The 24,857-nt window shown below is 42.8% G+C and overlaps 1 protein-coding gene across 1 annotated transcript in view; it reads left to right on the top strand.

The window, feature by feature from the left end:
• Nucleotides 1-24,857, top strand: part of PTPRQ (protein tyrosine phosphatase receptor type Q) — a 1,423,303-nt gene that overhangs the window by 1,302,272 nt on the left and 96,174 nt on the right. The window contains exons 58-59 of the mRNA XM_069227528.1: nt 8,930-9,064; nt 9,154-9,279. Of these exons, the coding sequence (XP_069083629.1) occupies nt 8,930-9,064; nt 9,154-9,279 (261 nt within the window). The remainder of the gene's footprint in view (nt 1-8,929; nt 9,065-9,153; nt 9,280-24,857) is intronic.

The raw sequence follows: 24,857 nt of genomic DNA, 5'->3' as shown, positions 1-24,857 counted from the left end.
GGGGGTCCCTTGGAGTTCCGGCCCGCCCACGCCACAGGGGCTGTGGGGGCATTTCTTACGCCACTGGGAAAGACGTTTTTTTATTTTTCTTATAACCTTAGCACCATTTGACATCTCTTAACGAAACTTGCCAAGCAAAACATTCATTCATATCAGATGCTTCCTGGAAAGTTTTGAGATGACCAATGAGGAGAGACCAAGAAAACGCGAGGTCCCAATGCACATTTTCCTCATGCACTTTTCCATAGGAATTTTTTGGAAGTGTTATAGAAAAAAAACATCTGAATAGAAAGCTAGATCTTTATTAAGAAATTATGAGGTTTGTCATTTGGTCCGGCTTTTTGTTTCTTAAATTTTAGGTTAAAAATATAGTAGAATCTGGATGGTAGCTACAGCAGCACGCCATGCAGTATTGGAGATTTAAAACAAATAGAGCATTCTGATTTGCCAAGAGGTACGTTTTGTGAAGATTCATCAAATGGTGTCAACGTCTTTAGCAAACAAAAAATGCCATTCCTGTGGAAACTCTCACCTCTGCCCAAACCCCTGCTGGGCATGGCTGAATGGGGTTCAGGGTTCTGTGCAGGGCTTTGGTGAAGCCAGTGCCTGCACCCAACCCTCTGCTTCACACATCCAAAAGCCGTGCTCAGCAATGGGAGTGCTGTCTCTGGAGAGTGGGGCACACGGCCTGGCATCTTGCAAGGCCACATAACCAGACTCATGCTGCTCATTGACAAAAGGTATAAACAGGTATCGGTGATGGATTAGTTGGGTTGGGCACCGGTGTGGGGGAGAGGGTGGAGGGGGTAGGCACAGGCGCTGGCCGAATGTGCACTGAAGGTTACCAGGGCTACAGAGGGACAAGTCAAGCATAAGTGCTCCTACCCCACACTTCCCCTAATTACCCTATAAGAGGGCAGCAGGTTATGGGAAGCAGCCAGTAAAACAATAAAATAATGGGTAAGTTGTCCGTTTTGTATGCAAATCAAAGCAATCACTAATCAGTGCCCACAATATCAAAATGATTCAGTGCTAAATTTACTTTAAATGTAGTGCATTTAGGTAAACCATGTCTCGCTACACAAGCATATGCATTGTTATCACCAAATATTTTTGCAAAAGAGTTTAAAAAATACAACAGCTAATCTTACTTGTTGTGAGACCAGACTACAGCAAAAGCAACAGGAGGTGAATACATTGAAAACAATAAGTTAAGAACAGGTATGACAGGATAAACTCCATACCCCAGCTTCAAATTTCAGAGGTGGTCCAAAGTTCAAGATCCAGCCTTAGAGCTTGTATCCCAAAACAGAGAGACAGTGGATTGGCAACATTGAAATAAAAAGATAAGTCACAGCGAATGAAAGATGGATGTTCTTAGTGACGGTGATCACCTTTAGGTTTGTCAGATGGTTAGTTTTTTTCTCCTCGCACACGTCACAAATGCTTTGAAGCACCAAAGGCACTTTCAGTGCAATTGCTTAACGACATTTGTCTAATTTCAGGTCGTGAGTGAAATATGGGATTTAAACTCCAGTTTGTGTCAACTACATATGATTTACAAGCTGTTACATAAAGCTATATTTACATTTATCCGATACATCGGATTACATTTATCATATCCTTTCCGTTGCTATACTGTATGTGGCTTCAACATGCAGTTTTTATTAATATCCCTGAGATGAAGATTTATGCATTATTCCAAAGTATAGTTAATATCCATATTGGCGTTGTTTTCTAGGTCCTCCTAATGTTAGTATACAATTTAACTTGGCCAATGTAAATTACTTGGAATTCTCAGGGGGACACAATGTGGTGAAATGGACAGACAGAGAGTTAAACCTGGGTGCCAGAAAACGGATGATCAATTTAGGAGTGACCAAACCAATCTTATAAATACAATCTGATTAGGCCAAAGGGCAGTTCAGCAAGAAACTGCCTAACCATGCAACAAAAGCAAATATCCCACCGGATTATCTGTTAAACTCAACTAGGAAAATGACGTTTAAGTTGAGAACACAGCACAACAAAATTCCAAAACCAGTTTAGAGAATGAATTAAAATGTAATGAGCAAAACGACAAAAAAAAATATTACAACTGGTTTGGATTAAGTATGTAAATGGTCTATTTAAAATTGTAAAGCAAAAAGCAACATTCTTTTCGAAACTTTATTTTTCTTGTTCTCACTACGTCAACAGAGCCAGCCAGGTATGCACAAACAAGCCAAGGTGGGCCCGTCATTGGTTAAGCTCCCGCTGTAGCCTTCTGATTAGGTGCCAAATGTTTGAGCTGTATAAGGACAGAATTCATGGCCACTGAGGCTGCTTCACCTCTGAGAGGTATATTTCATATGACTCCAGTTCCAAATCCTATGTTTGGACTTACTCACTTATTAGTACTTATTTTCCTTCATTAGAGCAGAGCAGGAGGCTATAATCTGTGAAGGATCCATGGGCTTGGATAATATTCAGCAGCAGTCCCCCAGTAGCTTCAAATGCCGGATGAAAAATCTCTGCGGCAGAATGGCATCTCCATGACAGCTTGGGTGCACTTTCCTAGAGGAGCTTTTGTGCCTAGTCCTGGTCTACTAGAAATAACATAAATGATGCTATCCCAATACTTCTGGATGCTAGTTATCCCTCCTATTCTCTCCTACACCTCTAGGTCATAAGAGCAGGCTCTTGACACCATGTCATGTCTTTCTCTAGCAAGCATTCTCACAAATTCAAATCCAATCGACTCACAACTAGACAAATGGATCTTTTTCTACAGGATGGAGATTATCTTCGAGATATGTTCTGAGGAGTTTGTAGTGGGATATTATTCTTATTCTGTACACAAGTCAGTGGTTGGAGAATCCCATAAACCAAAAAAGAACAGATTCCACAGCAAATTTCTGTCTCATACTTCAGCACTTTCTATTTCAACTTTCAACAAACCTTCCTGTAGTCCCTCATTCTAAGTGGCGCAAGCTCATAAGCTCCGAAATGTAAGGGAACACACCTCTTCTGGATCCTGGAAGTGGCTGACCACCTACGGTCGACAGAGATAAATGTCTGAGAAATGTCTCTACATGAAAAAGATCTTTGTCCCTTAAGGAAGGCTGATGCTGACGTCCTTTTTTGATCCCACTAGTTTTTGCTTCTCACAGATAGCCCATCAAAACCAGTCAGTGTTTCCACTGTTACAGTCTTCTTGGCTCTCATGCAGGCCAACAGTTTACACCTAATTGAATGATAATTATAGTCACTGTAGAAAAGACAGTCAGAAGAAGTGGTTTAATTACTTTTGGCTGCGAGGTAGCACACAGAACATTTTCTAAAAGTTAGTTTTCTGCTATTGACATCGAAAATTCTATTTTCACTATTGAATTAGATTTTCAATAACATGTGGAAAAGATATTTCAGGCACGTTTTTATTATTTTACTAGGTCAAATTATGAAAATTATCTTTTATTCACTATTAGGCCCATTAATAAAACGGTCATGTTTACAACACAATGGCAACTTTAAACTGTGCAGAAATACTTTAGTTTGTAGTATGTCCCACTGTTTCAAATTATGAACTCAGCCCTATAAAATGACATGGTACACTTAGCCGAGACTTATCTAATTCATGAAAGTAGTTTTTCTTTATGGCAGATCACTTTTCTCTGATATAAGTTCCTGCATGTAGTTTTAAAACTGCAGTCAGACAAGACACAGTAGTGTTCTCTAAAGCCATAACGTTTAGTCATAGCTATGTGACAAACACTGTAGCCCACTTGTGACATGTAACATTCATGCCGTACATTTTCTTCATCAATTTGCTATGGCCTTTCAGGAAGGTTAAATAGCCAATTAGGCATTATCAAGTTTCTTCTCATGTTTTTAGGGGCGAAGCGTATGCAATGTGGGATTGAAGGGCAGTTCCCATTCCACCAAACATTGGTGCATTAAATGGAAAAAGCTAGTGCTAGGGAGATCTCACAGAAAAAATAATCCCTTCACCAGATCTCCAATTTGGACAGTTCTGAGTTTGATTGCCATGCAGCGTCTCCTCACTCATTCTTTACTTCATGTTACTATTGGGTGTCCATAGAGATCTTGCAGTTGACAGACATAAATTAAGGATAATGCTCATAAACATTTTTGGTTCTCATTTTGAATTTGATGTCAGTCCATTTCTGCTGTTATGTGGTCAGGTACTGTTATTAACTGAAAGCTATGAGAAAAAAACAACTTCAAAAGAAAAACCTGAAAGAATACAATAAGCACTCCACTCGTAATTGACACGGAACTAAAAACAAGAGTACAAATAACAAAAGGCACCTTTTTACATTGCTCCAAATGGACTATTGGCTCGGAATAAGAGCATTACATTCTGTATTAATAGGCTGATACAAGAGGATGTGCCCAAAGTACAATGCCATTTGGGGTCTGAAACCGTGCAATTCATAAAGTCACTGACTTTGAAAACGCAGAATTGCTTTTGGTATATATGAAACCGATTCTGTGAGTTGGAAAAGCTGGAAATAAGCCAGAAAAGTAAGAAAAAGGATTTTGCAATCCACTTCGAATCACAATTAGGAGGGCTCCATTGAGGAGCAGGTTGCAAGGAATGTGTACCAAATCCACCTTTTCTGCATGGTCATCCCAGATTTGTAGCCTGTGGCTGGACCATAATTTTGCTAGCTTTAGGGCTCTTTGCCCATTTCCACTGTCAAACAGTAGTAAAGTGCCTGTGTTTAGCCTCTTAAGCATGTGGTGTACTGGAACTCCCTGCTTGTTCTATTTAACTTCACTATAAGTATATTGTAATTTATGCCTAAAGTGCATCTATGGCATAAAAAAGTTAAATGTCATATGTGAGGGCAATGTGCATTTATACCACCCACAGATATACTAAACATGTGTGCTTAAAAGGAGCACCCCTGTACTATGGCAGGGCTGCACATTTTTTTCCTCCTTAGTTTTTAACATCTGAGTTAATGGTGAAATCAGATTTTTGACAACTTGAGTTGAAAAGTAACTTCGTAACTGTATGCTGCCTGAGCCGTACTGGCTTAAACCAGTTCTGCAATCATCACATCTCCAGAGCTGGGATAGCATACAGCTCTAGCTAGGAGGACAATAGCCTGCGTTAAAGCACTGGAAGGATCAATGGGTGTTACCTGCTGCCCACTTAGCAGCGATTAGCTACCTGGGAGCAGACAGGAACAAAGGGCAGCGTTAGCAGTACTTATGTTCACTTGAAAAATCCAAGCGGGGTTTCCCCTACATAATCAGGGTCCAGATATAGTATGAGGTAGAATCAGTTTTCCCCCAGTCAGGTGGAAAGAGAGCTCATCTGAATATGGTAGTGTCTTAGAAGCTGAAGAGAGACTTGCCTATTGAAAGCTGAGTTTTGCAACCTTAAAAAAAGTGTCTGTTGGGTAATTTTACAGGAGGGCAAAGAGGAAATGCTGAAAAAGAGGTGGAAGACTACAAGAAAATAGACTGGGTGGTAGCATTTCTTCATTCACAGGCTATTGCGCATAGTAAATCTGGCACCCCCACCTACCCCTTCTCAGAGCATTCCTGGACATCTGAACAGTCCATCTGAGGAAGAAGGCCCTGCTGGGAGAATACTCCTTATTCCTGTTGTGAGAAGGAGTCACAAAAAGACTCAAGGATTCCTAATGCTTTCTGGCCCCCAGGGAATGGAACTGTTCACAAAGGATGAAGTGGTTTGCCTCATATTTTCCTCCCTCAGAGACAGAAAAAGCAGAAGCACCCTGGGACCCTGTCTGAAGAGAGACCCGGTGCCTAGACATCTGCTCTGAGGATCTAGGGGTGGCAGGGACCAGGAAGGGAACTTTACCTAGGGTTCAGAAAATGTCAGACTTTGTCATTTTTTCAACCTCCAGAAGACCTAGACAACGTGCTGAGGCCGTGCCTAGGAAGGTTGTGCTCAAGACAGGTAAGACATCCAATTTCATGCCACTTTAAGGTTTTGCCACACTAAAAACTAGTATGATAACCCCCATGCACAGCTGGGGTAAGAGGCTCTAGGCTGGTTGCACGAGATGATGTGCACACACATGCCTGGGCTGCATGAGTGAGACTACTGTCTAACTCAAGCCTCACACAAGATCCCTCTAGTTTGGCACACCTGTGTCGAGGGGGAGGGAAGACTTTCCGCCGGGGGAGGGATTAGGATAACCTTTTCCAGGGTAAATACTACTAACATGGATATCCTATAGCCCTATCTATGCCCAGACTGATCATAGTTGTTGAACAGTTCTATCATGAATCCTCTTTGATTTATTCTTAAGACCCTCACCCACTCTATTAGGACATGCTTCATCATTGAGTCTTATCCTGGTCCCTAAAAACCTGGATGGGCTCAACCATATTCCAGGAAGCACTTAAGAATATTACCTGACAGAGTCTATTTATCTATAAATACCTTAGGAACACCTCTTATTTATCAGTGTTCTCAGTATAGCTAAAAACTATTATTATTTGGATGCTTTATGGTACCTAATACTACCTATGCCCCCCTCTTTTCTTGTTGATATGTTTCAGCCCTAATGTAAGCTGTCTGTAAGGATCCTAGACTTTCATCAGGACAGGTCTTACCCCTTATAAAGTTGGTTATAAGTCACTGGATGTCCTCTGCATATCAGTCAAATGCATTGTAAGTCGCCAAACATAACAATAAAAAACACACACATGCAGGCCTACTTGCCGCACTGTAAAGGAAAGTGCAGGAGACATGTCCTTGTAGTCACACTCATGTCAAGGGTACCATGCCGGTGATTCACCTACTGCTTTACCCTGTTGAAATCCAGGCTGCAGGGGACTATTTGGTCCTCTGCAGCTAACTCAGCTTTTTATTTGCACTCATTTAGCATGTTATATAGGGGACCTTCAATAATAAGGGTATGTGCATGCCAAATAAATATTTCCATATCATTTTGGCCTTAGTGTTAGTCTGTAGCTTTATACTGTAAGTCTGTAGTGGTTCTCTGTAATCACACTGTAGGCAAAACCTGCACCAAAATAACAACTTTGTATTGTCTGAAGAGTGGTTTAACCTCTGCTTGCATAAGTACACAAATGTCCAGTGCAAATAATATATTGATTTGGGCATATTTGTACTTCTTCATGTATGTTGGGTTTTGATTATATTTCCCTGAGTCAGACCTTAATTAGATTCAGATTTTGAGCTACCCTGCTGGACCATGTTAATAACACTCACTGACAGCAGGTAGATCAAACCCTTCCCCACACAACCTACACAATATGCCCATCCAGAGAAGATTCGACCTGTTCCTGGAAGATGAAGATTCTAAGGGCAGACTCTGCATAGTTGCGTTCTCACTGTCTGACAAGCTTGGGGATGCCCTTCCCAGAGACACAATAGGCAGCTATCCAGACCTCTGTCTTCACTCTATCTAGGAGGCCCCTTAGATATTTTGGGGAAGAAATCAGTTAATCATTAGACAGAAGGGTTGCCTTAAAATTCTCAGAGAATTTAAATCCTCAACCACTTAAAGTTGAGTTATTTAAAAGTCCCAGAATGCTGTGCAGGAGAGTTGGGACAAGGTAGATTTGGCACTGATGACCAATTTCTGGAATTATCCACATCCACTTAAAAACCCTTGCACAAAGAAGATGTGAGGCTTGATGTCCTTGAAAATGGCTTGATGCTCAGAATGTCCTACTTTCAGGCACCACCAACTCTGATCTTAATGACTACAGAGTATTCGTTTGGCCAGGTAAGGGGAAAGGGCTTTAGGGTTGGATTTAGAAGGGAAGGAGATCTGAAAAGACAAGGAATATTATTATTATCCAGGCTTTAACATGCTTTACCATTATTGTCAAGAACAGTACCTAGTTTTCTCAATCTTTATCTTTCCACTCTTCCTGCTACTTGATGTGCTCTTTCTTTCTCATGACCACACTTTATTGTAAGTGTAAACAAGCAAGTATTATCTTGTGATTAGCAACAAATGCCTCAATCACATTCTTAGTATTAAGCGCTCCTTTAAAAACTCACTTCACATGCCTGTAGAGTTCATGGTTCTTTTTTCTTGAGAATCTTTGTTCTCTCAGTTGTAAAACTATAAGTTCAATCATACTCTTTTACTTCATGTTTCAACACTGCAACAGGTTTAGCGCTCCGTGTAAGAACATGGAATGTTTCAGGGAATAGCGGGTGCTTCACAATGCCTGACACTACTCTCTGCACCCTGCTTGAGAAGTAAAGAGTACATCCTTTCGATGTAGTCTTCTTTTAAACTGGGATGTACCCAAAATGGCTCTGACTCAAAGGATTCTGGAACTTGAGGCCATGTACAGATTTCTGTGGAATTTCTTGGGATTGCATGCAGTCAAGCCATTCTTTTCTCTAAAACAATATTGTGGAGGAGTGCTCAATACAAATAGTGAAACAGTCTTTACATAATGTGATCCAATGGAAAAAAATTAAGCAACAACCATACAATGCAGTCCCAGAGATGAGGGGTTCACTGCTTATTCCCTGACAGAAGAGCCAGAAAAAGCAACAACATCTGTAGAAGCCAAGGATAAATGGGCCCCTTATGGAGTGGTACACAGTGTACTGGCCTCTCACTCACTCAGTAGAGGGGTGGGCTTGCTGGGGACCCTTGAGGAAAGGATTTTCCTGGAGCTTCCACAGACAGCTTCTGTGGGACTGACACCCAAATGGAACACTAATGAATGGACATTAAGAGGACGTGGATGACACATTTTGAGATCAAACACCTACTCAACTTTGCATGATTCCTTATTGTGATTGAACACCTATTTTGTATTGTAATTAAATCCTCAGCATCAAAATGAGCCATCTAACATTTTGTCATTTTGAATGGGAAGCATGTTGCACACCCTGTAATTTCTCAATATGTCCTACTGACATTTTTATCATATTCCTTTTTAGGGATACATTTGTCCAAATGAGTTCATTGCTACCCAAGGACCTTTGCCTGGGACAGTGGGGGATTTCTGGAGAATGGTTTGGGAGACAAAAGCAAAAACTATAGTTATGCTGTCACAGTGTTTTGAAAAGGGAAGAGTAAGTAATTACAACAAATTGCAAATGTGTCAACATATGTCATAGCTCTCCATTTATTGTTAACAAAACATCTCTACTTGAAACTGTAGATACGATGCCATCAGTACTGGCCTGAAGACAATAAACCAGTGACAGTCTTTGGTGATATTGTGATTACTAAACTTTCTGAAGATGTTCAGCTGGACTGGACCCTCAGAGAACTAAAAGTTGAAAAGGTAAGTTGCACCCTTATTTTGAAACAAAGTGCCAGCATATTGATAACAATATAATTTTATTTTGGAGCCAATTACCCATTCAGATTTTCTTTTGTGTTATTCCTTTGATTGTAACACTGAGCAGCATATCTACAAAGGGTCTTAAAGGCTGCTCCAAGACTTTCACTGTATATAATAGAGATCACAAATTATAATAAAAAGATTGTAATATTGAAATGTTTAAAATATGATAGTAGTAAGTAATCACATTTACAATTAAAGCTGACAAGTTTTTTTTTCTTAAGTGCTAAAAGATTGTCAATGATACATCATGAAAAGGCATGATCACACTGTAACATTAATCTCACTGTTGAACCTAACTAGGACTCTATCAGTCTAGTTTCTGCCTATTGCATGCAATAGTCCTGGGTCACCCTTCTTAACATTAAGGCCCTCATTAAGTCATTGGCGGTAAAAACCACCTACCGGGGCAGCGCCAACCGCCAAAAGACCGTCGCCGCCGCTACCAGCTGTCCCCTGTATTGTGACCACAGCCGGATTTCCGCCAGGAGGATGGGGGAAATCCAGCTGTGGCCATGCCAGAGGATGGCGGTAAGGTGGCGCTGCTGCCAGCAGCAGCGCTACGCCAGCAGTCCGCTGCCACCTGTATTATGACCCATTATATGGCCTGGCAGTGTTCTGCTGGCGGACGCTGCTGCTGCTGGCAGCAGCAGCCCATCCCGTCTCCTGCCGGAGGACCCCTGAACACAGGTAAGTCGGGTCTCCGACAGGGGAGGAAGTGGAGGGTGTGGTGTGTGTGTGTGGGGGTGTGTGTTTGTTTGTGTGTGCATGGATGCGGGTGTGTGTTGGATACAAGTGTGCATGTATGGAGGTGTAAGTGCGTGTATGTTGTGTGTTGTGACTGCGTGTATTTTTAAAAGTGTGTGCAGGTGTTTGTGAGTGGATGTATGCATGCCTGGATGTTTGTGGGAATGGGTGTGTGTATGTGTGTGTGTGTGAAGGGGGCGTGGATGTGGGGTAAGGGGGTTATCTTTGGAGAGGCAGTGGGGGTATCTGGAGAGGGGGGGAGACCCCTATCAGTGACAGGGAAGGGATTCCCCGTCCCTGATAGTGCCTACTGCCTTGGTTTTCATGACGGTAAGGAAGCCATAAAAACCATGGCTATAGGCGGGGTCATACTCCAGCAGGCGGTACAGTGACGGCCGCCAGGCTGGAGATTGATATCTCCAGCCAGGCGGCTGTTACCACTGTGACTGTCGGTGTGGTATATTGGCAGTTTGGCTTCAGCCAAACCGCCAATGTCATAATATGGCAGAAAGTACCGCAAGCCTGTTGGGGTTACTTCCAGCCATTTTACCACCAACCGCCAGGGTCGTAATGAGGGCCCTATATCTTCATTAAGAATGATAGTTGTCTGGCAAAATTGCTGCCCCACATACCCCAGATTTGCTTTTTACTCAGCCTGACATAAGTAGTACTCGAGGATAAATGTGTTTCTGGTGTCACAAAGTTTCTCTTCATACACATACATTCATCTACACCAGTAGGTGGAATCTGGTCACAACTCATTGATGTTAAATATATCAGGAAGACGTATTTAGTCACCCTTGAACTCATTGATGTTGGACCTCTAATAAAAATATATTAACAGATCTCTCTTACCTAGCTTATATCGAAAAAGTGATTTGGGATTTCAATTAATGGATATTCAGCTTCTCCTATTACTTTATGGGATTGCTTATAGGCTGCAATAGGAGGGATGTCATTTATAATCTATAGGGATAAGAAGGATAGCCCCATTTATGATTGCCTATGAGCATCTATAATAATGATAGAAAGTGAGCTTATGTGCAAAATACCTGCCCATATTGATGTATCAATCCAAGAGGTTATGAAGAATCAGTTATCCCTACCAAAATGCTGCTCAGAATAATTAGGGGACAGGGCTTGCCAAAACTGTCTGAAACATTTTGAGAATATTGAGAAAATGGGAGATATTCTGGCTTTACAATTAAAAGAGCAGTCAACAAACAATCATATCATCATACCACATCAAATTCGAGACACGTAGGGTATTATAATAAGGAATAAATAATTCATCATCTCCATGTTCAAGGAGTACTATATGAAACTATATTAGGAAGACCAACAACCCAATTGATATCCAAATATCTCTTACATTAAAGAAGTGAAGATACATAAGAGAACATAATTACAGTACTTGTTATTGAAAACCCTCATTATAAACCAAGAGTTAATGAAAGCAATAAGGAGGCTTCCATTGGGAAAAGTCCAGATTCCAACCCGGTGGAATTTCATAATATCTTCTTTTTAAGTATTGTTCCTCTCTTACTGTCTTTCTTTAACACATTGGACAATAATAATCATTTAGTTGTATTGTATTGTATTGTATTGGTTTATTTATGGAGCGCGTTCTGGCCGAAGCATCAAAGCGCTAGACAAACCAGAGACAAAGGAAAACAGCACAAACTACCCTAACAAAGACTAATTTGCCAAAAGCCAGGTTTTAGGGCTCTTCCCAAAGGCCAGGTGAATCGACATTTGACGGAGCGAGAGGGGCAGCCATTCCAAAGCTTGGCCGCTTCCACCGTAAAGGGCCGGGCTCCCCATCTGGCCTTTTCCAAGTTCTTTTCTCTTATAAGGAAACCTATAGAAGAGTAATACTGAAAAATATTGAAATCCTTTAAATTGTGACTCGTATCGGCCCATCTCGTTGGTCATTTCAGACACCAACATTTATATCAAGATCCTAGCTAACACGCTGTCCCCATGGTTTGTATATTGGGTAAACTTTGTCTTTGTATCCAAAGGGATACCACACATTATTCTAATCTGGGCACATCAATATTTGATATTCAATCCATCCAGGGTAATTCCGCTGGGATGATCCTGCTTGATGCCAAAAAGGTTTTCGACAGGGTCTCCTGGCCATTCTGATGGTAGCTCTTAAGTCATTGTGGCTTTGGACTCTTTATAATCTGTACAAGGACTTTACAGTCAAAATTGCCTGCATGGTCACAGTGTATTGTAGCTTCCCAATACTGAAAGGTATCTGTCATCACAACTTTTTTGGCACTATAACTAGAAACATAGCTGAAATATTTATGCCAATCACAGAAAATTCCTCCATTAATTTTAAATGGTATAAACGGCAAGCTTGCAAATTGAGTGGATGTTATTGCCATATTTAGTTCCCATCAGTCCTCTCACTTATTAAAAAGGAGGCCCTGGGTATTTTCTAGGCACAAGTATTATTTAAATAAAAACTAGATATCTCAGATTCTTAGTCCAAATCATTGGTCACATACTAATGGTTAAACTCTCCACATATTTGGATGAAATATTCTAGCTTAATTGAGAAGCATTGTGCAGGTCTATGACCTCAAGCTTGCAGAAACTGGACAGTTAGGGATTCAGGGCAGATGAATTGTCATTAAAATAACAATATTACGTAGATTTCTGTAATTTTGTGTTGTTTCCCTTTTTTTCATAATGTTAAATCATCATGGTCTTGCATTTATCTAGTAACATAATAAGCACTGTAGGACAATCACACAACTAAAGCTTCCTCTTTTTAAGGGATATTGGTTACTCCCCGGCCTTAAATGCTACTAATGGACATCATTTGTCAGAAGATTCTTATAAGCAACTGACATTCAAAAGCTCCATGCTTTTTCTGGGGCTTACATGCCAATTTAACATTTGCCTGTAGCTTTCGTGATCCATCATATTTTAAAAAACACAAAAATTATCACTCAGTTTATGCAGAAACCCTGTCAGTCATTGCACTCAAATTCTAAATTCCAAAATATGCCTGTTACACATTGTCTCTGGCATAATCCATCTCTACCCAGTTTTTAGCATGGTTCATGTGTGCTAACATGGTCTCACACTCACAATGTTTGGGACAGCCTTATGATGGATCTGTCATCCATTTTACATTACTCTAGCTTCCTTATGAACAGTTCAGAGTTCAGGTTTCTTTAGGTACCCAAAGATGATTGACTATTTTAGATGCATCCAAAAATGATTTGCACATGACTCAGATCATAGTTATAGGTTTGCTAGCTACTGCAGATGACAAGTGATTAATAGAGTGTATTGACTATTAGAGGAGAGATGGCACAACAACTTGCAACATATAGGTGACAATTGGACTTGAAGAGCCAGGAACTAAAGATGAGGTATCGTGAAACATTGCAAACAGTCAGAAAAACTAACGATCCCCGGCTAAACAAGCTAAAAATCCACCACTACAAACTTCTTTAAGATACATAAAATACTAATAAAAAGGTGCACAGGTGGGATTGCCAGAAAAATCCTGCACATTTTTCTTCTGTAGTTTGGCAGTCGACACAGCTAATATAATAATCTATTGCGCTAAAACTAAGACTTACTAAATAAAAGTATTCAATGAGATTAGCAAGGTGATTGCCATCCATCTCTCTTCCTCCACAAAACTGAGAGTATTGGGTACCTCTTCATCAGTTCTCACACAGCGCACTGGCATTGTCCTTGCTGCTGTAGTAATTGCTAGATTACAAATTGCCAGTTTATGGTTAGAAAGGAACCTGCCGCCATTGCATGAATGGTGGCATCAATTTATAGAGCTGTACCGATTCAATATGTCTATTATAGAAAACAATAGCTAACATTGCTGCCCCAAGACAATCAATTAATGGACAGGGAGGGAGAACAAGAAATGAAAAAGGGGAAGATTTTCTCTTATGTTTTTCTTATGAACATTAACCTATATTTTATTCTAGTAGTACTCTCTCGTTCTTCCTTATTTCTTTTTTCTTTTTTTATTTGTAAAATATAAGTGGTTTATGTGGAAAACATATTTTCAAAAAAAGATAAGTATTGAAAAACTGTGGGTAAATTAAATAATTCTGGTGCAGTTGCTGGATGTGTTTGCGTTTGTAAATGAGTAATGGATGCTATAGTGCTAAGAGTGCACATGGCTCAACCTTTAATACTCTAGCAAAACACAAGACTTTCATCATGATACCTTTTAGCTAGAATCTTTGTTATATGTGGAAAAATTAGTTGAAAAAGTCTACCTGTGTATGAGTACTACTTCAATTTGTGTCAGAATTCCTAAGTCTAGGCAATGGATTAACGGGGCCCTTTGGGTTATTTGAAGCTTTAAAGTAGACTGACCATATCCTGGGCGTATTCTTCTCTTCTTTTCTTGCAAAATGCATCAAGCTCTGGTATCAGGCCTTTGAAAACCTGCAGTTTGTGAATGATGGCACACTTCTCTGGCGAAATAGTCTATATGTCCCCATGAGAAGATGGTCTAAAGCAACAAATACCATGTTCTGACTAAGTACTTTTTCTCTGTGATCTCAGTCAAAACACTTGAGCCATGTCCCTAATGACAGTGGAGGCATGTAAAAATATCCTAACTAACTGATTCTTGAGACCATTTTCTAGGAGGATGTATTGATTTGATAGTTATTTCATTAGTGACAGCTAAAAAAACTGGAGCATATTGAGGCTTGCCTACTTGGTATTTGCCCCATACCCAAAAAAACCAAGGTCACCATGAAACTTACTGGTCTGGTACTCATATTGGCTAAATGAGTCAAAACTATAAGATGAAACAATTAGACTCAGTGAACATAAAACAACCACTGTAGGTAGAATTTGTTCTAGAGGTCTTCTAATGAATGGGCTGTAATGTTCTCAGGGAGCATGCAGGCTCTCTGTGCAACTGCCACTCGTAGTACATATATCAACTTTTCCACTGAAAACATTGTAGTTTTTTACCCCATTCCAAGCCACAAAGTACATTTAGCTTTTCAAATAAGCAATATCTTCATTTAGTGGTAGAGATATAATCTTGCATCAAATGGTGCAGAAACAGTTATTTGAGTGGAATGTACAAGCCCAAGACTTCACTTTACATCATATTCTTTTATCAAAAGTGTGAAAAAATATATTGGTGCCTTAGAATTGCATTAGGTTCCCGATGTCCAGGGCACAAGTCATAAAAAAAGAAGTGGGGGGACTAACAAAGTTAAGTAGTATGCAAGTGACACCATGGTGTGTGACATCACACATGGCATCAGAGGAAGTGGCATCACAACCCATGACCTCACAGGAACGGACATCAAAAGAAGTGACATCAGGTCTTAAGACTTTACATATATGTTTAGCAGGTCTAACATCAGTATAGTTAAGCACATCACAAGATTTAACAAATTAGAATTTGTATTGTGTTATGCCTAAAAAAGTGACACAACCGTAACATACAATCTTGACCTCAACATACAATTTTCTTTTTTTAAAACACTGCCACAAGGAAATTGGCAACAAGGAGAAACGTGGCAGTGAATCTGTTCTGCTTAATTGTTTGCAAAGTCTGCTTTTAAAAATGTCTTATGGGGCTAAAGCACATGCTGCAGAGATCTTTGTGTGCCCAGTAAATCTCAGGAAATAATGATAATGGTAAGATTACTCCGGAGGTTAGCACATTTGTTGGAGAGGTCTGTGTTTTTTCTAGTACCGGTATTGAAACAAAGTAGCATAGAGGGTTAATGTTTCCCCTGCTAAGCACAACATGTAACATGCAGATGACAGATTGTTATTTTATGTAGATCAATATGTTACTGCTTTTAACACAGAGATACTTTAGTAACTTGAAGTTCATTAATTATAATCCTCATATAGCACAGCGAGCTATAAAGGATGTGACTCTCACACCTTGTAATCCTCACTGTCCTATCTAACACATCTTGCGCATTGATTTACATACATGTGATTTATTGTCAATGTATAATGTGTACATGCAAAGTAAAACACTCTGACTCCATGCATTTGGATGAGTGGGCTATCAAAAACATAAAACAAAATAGTGGTATTAAAATTATTTGTGCAAATACTAAGACAGACGAACATCTCACATTCTTATAGTGTGTGCATATCTCTTATATACAGTGATTGAACAAAGTGAAAACAATGCCTCTCTTAAGTATTTGTGAAGTCGGGTGCACCGGTACTCGTCGCGAAAATCACTGTCTGCAAAGCTTTGGTGGTGGTCTGACCGGAACCGCGAGGCTCGAAATGAGGGCCTGAGTTTTAACTTATAGTCATTAGATTGGAGAGGTTTGTGACAAATATCCCAATGTAGGTTTTTCATAACATGATCTGATGTGGATGTAGGGGTGTGCAAACACCACGTAATTTGTCTTTGTGTAGTTATGTAAACCTTTGGGAAACTCTCATGCAATTATGCATAATTGCATGATATGCAAATCTGTCATTTAGACCTTTATTTTAGCACAAAATCCATCATCATGTGAATTTCTGAAGCAAGGATGCATTTGACGATTAAAAAAAAAAAGAGAGAGAAAAAGACTGCATGGAGGCTGACCCAGCAGACTAGAGGTGTTAGTAAATCAACTGTTGCAAGCTAAAGGGCAAAGATGTGATTCAGGAGAACACCCAGGAGCATGTGAACGATGGAACTCTATAACATAGTCCATCACAAGCTAGTGTGAGAAATGTGTGCGGTATTGGAGTGACAGTAGCCCTAGATGGGCAGCGTCGCAGATAGAGTATCTGTGCACTGGTTGAGTGGTTCATGATTCACAGATGGCAGAGTTGTGCACTAGGGTGTCAAATGAAAACCATGGGGTGCATTAAGGAGATGAGTATTCCGTGTAGGGGGACAAATGTAGGATTGAGCTAAATTTAGAAATGTTGCGGAGGACAAGGTTAAATAATTGGAAAGATAGTGAATATTGATTCAAAGTGAAGCCAAGGAGGTTAAATCATGGGACTGTTGGATGGTTGTTCATTTCTCATCAGAAATTAATATCAATGTTTTGGTAAATACAGTCAATATTTCTGTCCGGAAGCATGATTACAACAACTCCACTGAGGTGCCTTCTTGCTGCATTTTTCAGCAACAATACAAAATTAGTTTTTGAATTCAAAAAGCATTAGCAAAGCTATTAGGGATGGCCTTGGCAAGGTGGAACAGTGTTTATTCCAAACTTATTATATTGCAAGCTGTTGGAGTTGGCTCTTTCTGCAGAGTCATCCCAAAGTTTTTGCCTTCACTCTCCTGTTTTCTGAACCCATTTTTGTTGGCATGTATGGTGTCTTTGGAATTGTAATAAAAAATCTCTTATGGTAAAGTTGGATTTTACATTACTGTTTTGAAAATGCCACTTTTAGAAATTCTGCACTTTCCAGCCTAGGCCATTTGATGCCTGCAGCCAGTGTCTGGGTCACATGTCTGGTTGTAGTTGGCAGATGGACTTTGCATATTCCTCCTAGACTGCCACACACATTAGAGAGCTTAAGTGTGCCTGAATGGGCCATCACTTGCAGGATAGGAGGGCGAAGCTGGGCACAGCCCTACGTACACTTAAATAGTCATTGTCCTGCCTCCACAGAAAGGGCTTCCCCTCCCCCCTCTCCTTTGTAGTTAGTCTGGAGCAAGGGAAGACAGGAAACATGTGCACCTCAAAGCAAAACCTCTAGAAGTTTCTTCCACTTCAAACAAGGCACCAGGCGACGGTGACACACACATGTGACCACACACCCATACGCACATATACACACACCCACACCCGCATACCCATACTACACACACGCAAATCCATACTACACATGCACACCTGTACTACACACACCACGGCCAAAACACACGTGCCATACACACACCAATCCGCACACACAGCACTGCCACTGTCTCACACAACAGCACCAATACACACAATGACAACACAACTACACACACGCTATGCCAAACAATGTCACTGCACACCTCCACATGATTACACATACTGCCAACAACACATAACAACACCACACAACCAAGAAACACATTCACACTGGCATTCAATGAAGCAGATGTCAAAACATTCTACAACCACACACAACGCATATGATATAGGATCACCACGCACACAGATGCACACACAACAACCACAAAAGGGTACACAACACCGCCATTACACATCTCTACACAAACAATACACAATTCAGCTACATGCATGTAACACCACACTCATATCTAACACACATTACAAAGCAATGACAGCTGGACAAATGGCAGGGCCACACCCACACATGTAGCACAGGCACAACAGCTGGCACAATCAACACACACGTCACACACGCACAAGCCAAAGTCCTCTAACACCAAACTGCCATGTAGAATGAAAGGCAGGACAAGTATGTAAACATCAACTACAACAACATGTTTGTCCAGATGTATTAATAAATAATAAAATATCATATAAAACGATGTACAAATAAATGGCCAATGGCCAGTCTGAAGTGCCAAAGGCACAAATGGCACCTAATACTGCACCAACTTGACTCCTGACTGCAAAATGACCTCCACATGGTAGAGGCATCAAAGGGGCAGGTAGGTATCTCAGGGATTGGGCTTAGGTTTGGGAGGGGGGTCCTTGAGGCAGGGCTTAGGAGGGGTGAACTTCTTGGCAGGGAGAGGGTCACGGGCACTAGTGGGGGGGCCGGGGAAGACTTGGAGGTTGAAGGGCTGGATTTGGGGAGGGAGGAAGAACATTTAGGGGTATCACGGGGTGGGAGAGGATTAGGGAGCAAGGAAAACACAGAGAGGAAATGTTTTTTTAACACATGAACAGTCTTGGCAAAAGGGTTTCAGAGTGGAGGGAGAGAGAGTGGTAGTAAGATGTGTTGGTTTGGATGTTTAGGGTGCAACTCCATGCGTGGAATGCTTGTGGGTGCTGGGTGTCTGTTGGGCGGATGAGTACGGGTTTTTAGATGTCTTGGGAGGAGGCAGGGAGGAGGTTCAGGGAGATGCCATGCTGGATAGTTGACTGTCTGTTGGGGTGGTGTCTGCAGGTATGGTACATGTGCTGCATGTGAGGGTGTCGGTGGTTGTGGTGGGTGCGGATGTGGGGTGGATGTCTGAGGGTCTGATATTGTGGTGACTGTGGGTAGGATTGGTGTTGTGGCTGGATCTGTGAATGATGGTGTGGTGGCTGCAGGTGTGTCAGGTGTAGTGTCTGTGAGGGTGGGGGTGTTGAGGAGTCATTGTAGGTAGTGGATGTTGTTGCGTCTGCAGGTGGGTGTTGTTTGTGTGTATGCAAGTGGTGGGTGTTGTGGTGATAATGCTTGTCCGTGGTAACCTTGTCTGTTGAGGTGGATGCGTGCCTGTGTGTATGTGTGCTTTGGATGGGTTTGGGGAGAGGGGTTTGGGATTGGGAAGTGGTAGGTGGAGGGCAAACAGTAGAGGAAGGAAAACTGGCTGCCGTTAGTGAGGAGGCCAGAGCCTGAAAGGATCTCTGGAGGCCAACCTGTTGGACTTGAGCTGCCTGTTCCCGGATGGCATTCAAGATGGTGGACTGACCCACAGAGATGGACATCAGGAGGTCAATAGCGTCCTCACTATGGGCAGCAGGGGCAGAGGTACCTGCAGCAAAGGAGATGCCCAACCTCCACAGTGAGCAGACACGGGCAATACCCACCCCATCGGCTCACACACCTCTTCTCCATGCTCCTGTATGCATGCACTCCCTCCCCAGCATACTTACCCCTTACACCATCACACACACACCCCTATCACACATGACAATGGCATTGGGCTCATCTGTTCCTCTGGTGACCCATACAGCTGTGCATACAGGGGTAGGACCCCGTCCACAAGCTTCACCAGCTCTTCTGGGGTGAAGGCTGGGGTCCTATCACCTACAGGATGTGGCATTATGGCTCCCAGAGACAGGACACAGCAGCTCAGCTCGTGGAGATCTTGCTTGCAAGAATGTCAGGAGTCAAGTGAGCAAGGCTGCAGAAAATGGCAGTCACGGTCGCCGCGTACAGGACCATCACCACCGGTAGTGATCTCCATTGGCTCCAATCCCCTATAGGAAGCAATGTTATCCAATGAGATGTTTTACGCCGGTTGTGACCATCTACTGCCATGACGACATATTCCAGCGGACTTAGGTCACTTCCAACTGTATGTTCAACAGGCCACACGGATACAATTTGTGCACATATCATGCCTTGCAACCCCTAAATAAGTGTGTAATACACATATCAATGCAAAGTGCGGAGTAGGCCTGTGTTGTGCTATCATAGTTTAGCCAATACATGTGTCATATATGTCACTCTGATGCTACAGCTTGCCTATAATGGTATGTGTCAGCAGTGTGACGCATGCCTACCATGTTCGGTGTGTGAGATGATGACATGTGCTGCTTACATGTGTGAAGTACTCATCACTCAGTACATTTTCTCCTCTTATTCCTAGAAACCCTGCCATGAGGAGATTGAGACATGCACCTGTATACCGACCACTAGTTGACCCTGCATTCCTGGAGGACAGGCATATCATCCAGACCAATCGTCTGAATCATCAGACCATCATGGGTCTATGTGGTCAGTTGGAGCTTGATATCTTGTATGCCATACGTAACCCCATGCGACCCCTCCCATGGTACAAGTCCTGTCAGTGCTACACTTTTTTGCCACTGGGTCCTTTCAGAATACAGTGGGCTTGGGTTTGACAGCAGGGATGTCACAGCCCATGTTCAGTCTTGTGTTGACAGATGTACTGTGTGCTTTTTTGAAACACCTGGACAGTCACATCAGTTTTCCCCAATGTAGTGATTTGGCCTATGTGAAGGCAGACTTCTATGATGTGGGACACATCCCTCATGTGATAGGGGCCATAGATGGCACCCATATAGCCTTGGTCCTTCCAGGTGCTAATGAACAGGTGTACAGGAACAGAAAAAACTACCACTTGATCAATGTCAAGGTGGTGTGTCTGGCGGACCTGTACATCACACAGGTAACAGGCAAGTTTCCAGGATCTGTGCATGATTCCTACATTTTGAGGAACAGCAATGTCCCACACATGATGGCGCAACTACACACACCGAGGGCTTGGCTCATTTGTATGTATGCATTTGTATGTGTGTCCGCACACCAGTGAGGTACCCTGCCACAGAAGGAGGCCCGCGGCAGGACGAGGCATGTAATTGAAAGGACATTTGGCCTACTGAAAGCTTGGTTGAGTGCCAGGACGTCTCCAGAGGTGCCCAGATCACAGTTGCCTGCTGCATGCTGCACAATCTTGCCCTGAGACATCAGAAAACATTGCTAGCAGATGAGGAGGAGGAGGCAGCTGGACCAGTGGCTGATGATGCAGACATGGATAGTAATGAGGAGGCCGATGAGGATGGTGCAGCTGACTCTAGGACTGAGCTCATCAATCATTACTTCCAGTGACATAGATATAGGTATGCTGACTGTATATTAGCAAGTGATTAGTATCCACAGTGATTGCTGACAATGGTCCTCCTGATTAGTTTTAACAGTGGTTTTGTAATGGGTTCCTATCCCTATGTGTGTGTTGTTGTGGGTGAGTGCTTGAATGTAAGGTGCTATGTGTCTTATATAAACGTGTACTCATCGCAGGTTGCTAGTTGAGCTGTGTTGAGCTATGTGTCCTGCATTCTCTATTCTTCATGTTTTTCACCCACTGACTGTGTTCTGTAAATCAATGCCTCTGCTACCTATAGATTAATGCATTCATGCTCATTAGCCATTAGTAATTGTTGACAGAATGGAGTTTTGCACATGACAGATGGCAGTTACAGTATATTGTCATGTTTTTCCTGTGACTGGGGATGTTGAAATATCATCTGTTCTGCCCTGCTTTGGTGGCTATCTACAATAGCCTGGACAACTGTGTACTGCATACGTGCTTGTGTGGCATCAGGCCTTCTATCCTGATGTAACTCTGTTTAATGGTCTCTTTTGCAGGATGGATGAGGGATTTCACTATAGTGTGTAGCCTGTACTAGTGAAGTCCTTACATCTGCCGTGGGATATACTGTTGTACTGTGTCTCCTGCAGAGGATGCCTCCTTCTCCTGTCCATTACACTGCCTGTTGGTTTAGGGGGCATACCCACATCACAGAGTTTACTGTCAAAACAATTGTACATGTTCAATTAAAGCCACATATGCAGTTGCTGTGATCAATAGTGTTTATTGGGCATAGAGGGGAAATGTGAACATAAAATATATGGTGCATACAGTGACAAACAGGTAATGAGTGGGGTCGTGGTAGTTGTAAAAACAACAGATGATGGACGGAATGCAGAACAAATCAAACATTCACCCCCCAGTCCCAGATCTGGGTTTAATCCATCATTTTTTTGCTTGCCATGCCATTCCAGTTTGGACCCAGCCGTATGCAAATCAGTCTTGACCCTGTTCCCCATGGGAACAGTTGTGCCTGAACTGCCAGACATGGTCTTCTCTGGACCAGAAACAAGCATCCTGGGACCAGATTCAGGGTATCACCCTTCATCAGCCAGGCTAGCTTGAATCTGGTGGCATTGCAAGCATGGGACCCACGTCTGGGCATACCCTTCCCACTTGGGACAACAAATGCAAAAACAACAGATGATGGACGGAATGCAGAACAAATCAAGCATTCACCCCCAGTCACAGATCTGTGTTTAATCCATCAGTTGTTTTGCTTGCCATGCCATTCCAGTTTGGACCCAGCCATATGCAAATTAGTCTTGACCCTGTTCCCCATGTGAACAGTTGTGCCCGAACTGCCAGGCCAGATCTTCTCTGGACCAGAAACAAGCATCCTGGGACCGGTTTCAGGGTATCACCCTTCATCAGCCAGGCTAGCTTGAATCTGGTGGCATTGCAAGCACGAGACCCACGTCTGGGCATACCCTTCTTACTTGGGGCATGGTAGTTGTAATCATCAGAGTAGGTAGCTCAGCTGTCGATAGCAGAGGTCCAGTGTCCAAGGCCATGGGAAATGGAATAATGTCATTGAACTGTCAACAGTGTGTCTCAGTGGCACACAAGGGAGACAAATCAGGAGAGTTTCACTTCCTGTCAGTGGGTTTAGTCTTGGCATCTGCTCCAGCCGGATGTCTGGATGAGCGTTGAGGTTTGTGAGGGGTTCATCAGCTACAGAGGGAGGTGTGCTAGGGGCCTGTGGTTCCCCTGGCAAAGCCTCCTTTCTACCAGCTGCAGCACTAGTGGATGGCTCAGTTGTTCTGTGGCTAGTGGTAGGGGCCTGCTGGTGGGTGGAGGAAGCTCCCGGGATAGTGTTGAGGTCTCTGAGCACCCCGGCCATGGAGGCCATGGTGGCATTGTGTACCTGCCACTGCTGCATGACCTCCCCCAACATGATGATGATCTGGTCCATCCTGTCCTGGGATTGTTGGTATGATCCCAGGACTTGGCAGATGGTTTTCTGGTCTGTTGAGTCCTTTGGGGGACCCATCCTCTGGTCCAAAGACTCCCTCCCCCTTCACCCTGTGCCCTTGACACTGTGTGCCCACTCGCAGTGTCACCAGGACCTTCATTGTCTTGGGTGTGAGTGGTCGACTCAGGTCCCTGTACAGTGGGACACACTATGATTGAACAGTCTTTGGGACATAGGTTTGGGGACGAAGGGTTGGCTGTGCTGTTGATGCCACAGGGTGGGTGGGGTTTGATGTGGGCAGGGTGAGGCAGTGATGGTAGACTGACCAGGTGTCCGAAGATGGGCCAGGTAAGTCATCAATGTCCAGACACCCACAGGCGTTGCCCTCACTGGGGCCTTCATCCTGAGGAGGACTGGCTGCCTCTGGCATCCTCTCCATGGTGGCAGTGGCAGGGGTACCTGTGGATGGAGTGAGTTAGAGTTTCATGGTGGAGGTGTGATTGGTAGTCTCTTTGTCTGATGCATACAGTGTCTTGACATTATTCCCAGCAATGGCAATGACAGATGCAGCACTGCATACATTGTTTGTGGATTGTGACGTGTAAAATGCTCCATTGAGGATTGGTGTGAGTCTGTGTAGGTAACGTTTGGTGAGTGGGTGGGATCAGGTCCTGTGTGATGGTTCACATGGCAGGTGTGCCCTGTTTGCTTGTGGTAAATTAGGCATTCTAGACATCTAGGCATTCTAGATGTGAGTGGGGATGGCTGTACATTGCAGCATGGGATCCAAGTGGGTGGAGGGTATGTGTGCATGCATGGTAACTTGTCCTGTGTGTGCATTTGGTGCATGGGGTTTACCTTCTTACTTTCTAACCCATGCTCAGTCCATTTCAGGGTTGTAGATCTGGATAACTGGTCATTTGGTTTGGTGCAGTGAAGTGGATATAGCAGGATTTGCTGTAAATGGACTAGTGCACTGTCGGAGTTGCAGTGATTATTATTGCCACTGCTATCCGGGCACTTGCCAGGGACTATGTGGGCATTGGGGCTGGGTGGTTGTGTGGCATGCAGGAGAGGGGCATTAGGTGATTATGTGGGAGGTGCAGTGGGAGATAGAGTGAATTGGGGAGTGTTTGGGTGGTGAAGTAAAATGCTGGACAAGGGTAAATTGTGGCAGAGAAGTGGTAGTTACTTACCAGTGTCCAGTTCCTCTGGGTATTCCAATTAGGCCCTCTGGATGTAGTATGTCGAAGACCTTCTCCTCCCACAATGTGAACTCTGGGGGAGGAGGTTGGTCAATCTGGAGGCGTGATGTCATAGAGCGCACCTTCCCTCATAGGTCATTCCAGCTCTTGG

This window comes from Pleurodeles waltl, chromosome 4_1, assembly GCF_031143425.1.
Source record: "Pleurodeles waltl isolate 20211129_DDA chromosome 4_1, aPleWal1.hap1.20221129, whole genome shotgun sequence".
In the NCBI taxonomy this organism is placed as follows: domain Eukaryota; kingdom Metazoa; phylum Chordata; class Amphibia; order Caudata; family Salamandridae; genus Pleurodeles; species Pleurodeles waltl.
This window is presented reverse-complemented; position numbering and strand designations above follow the sequence as displayed.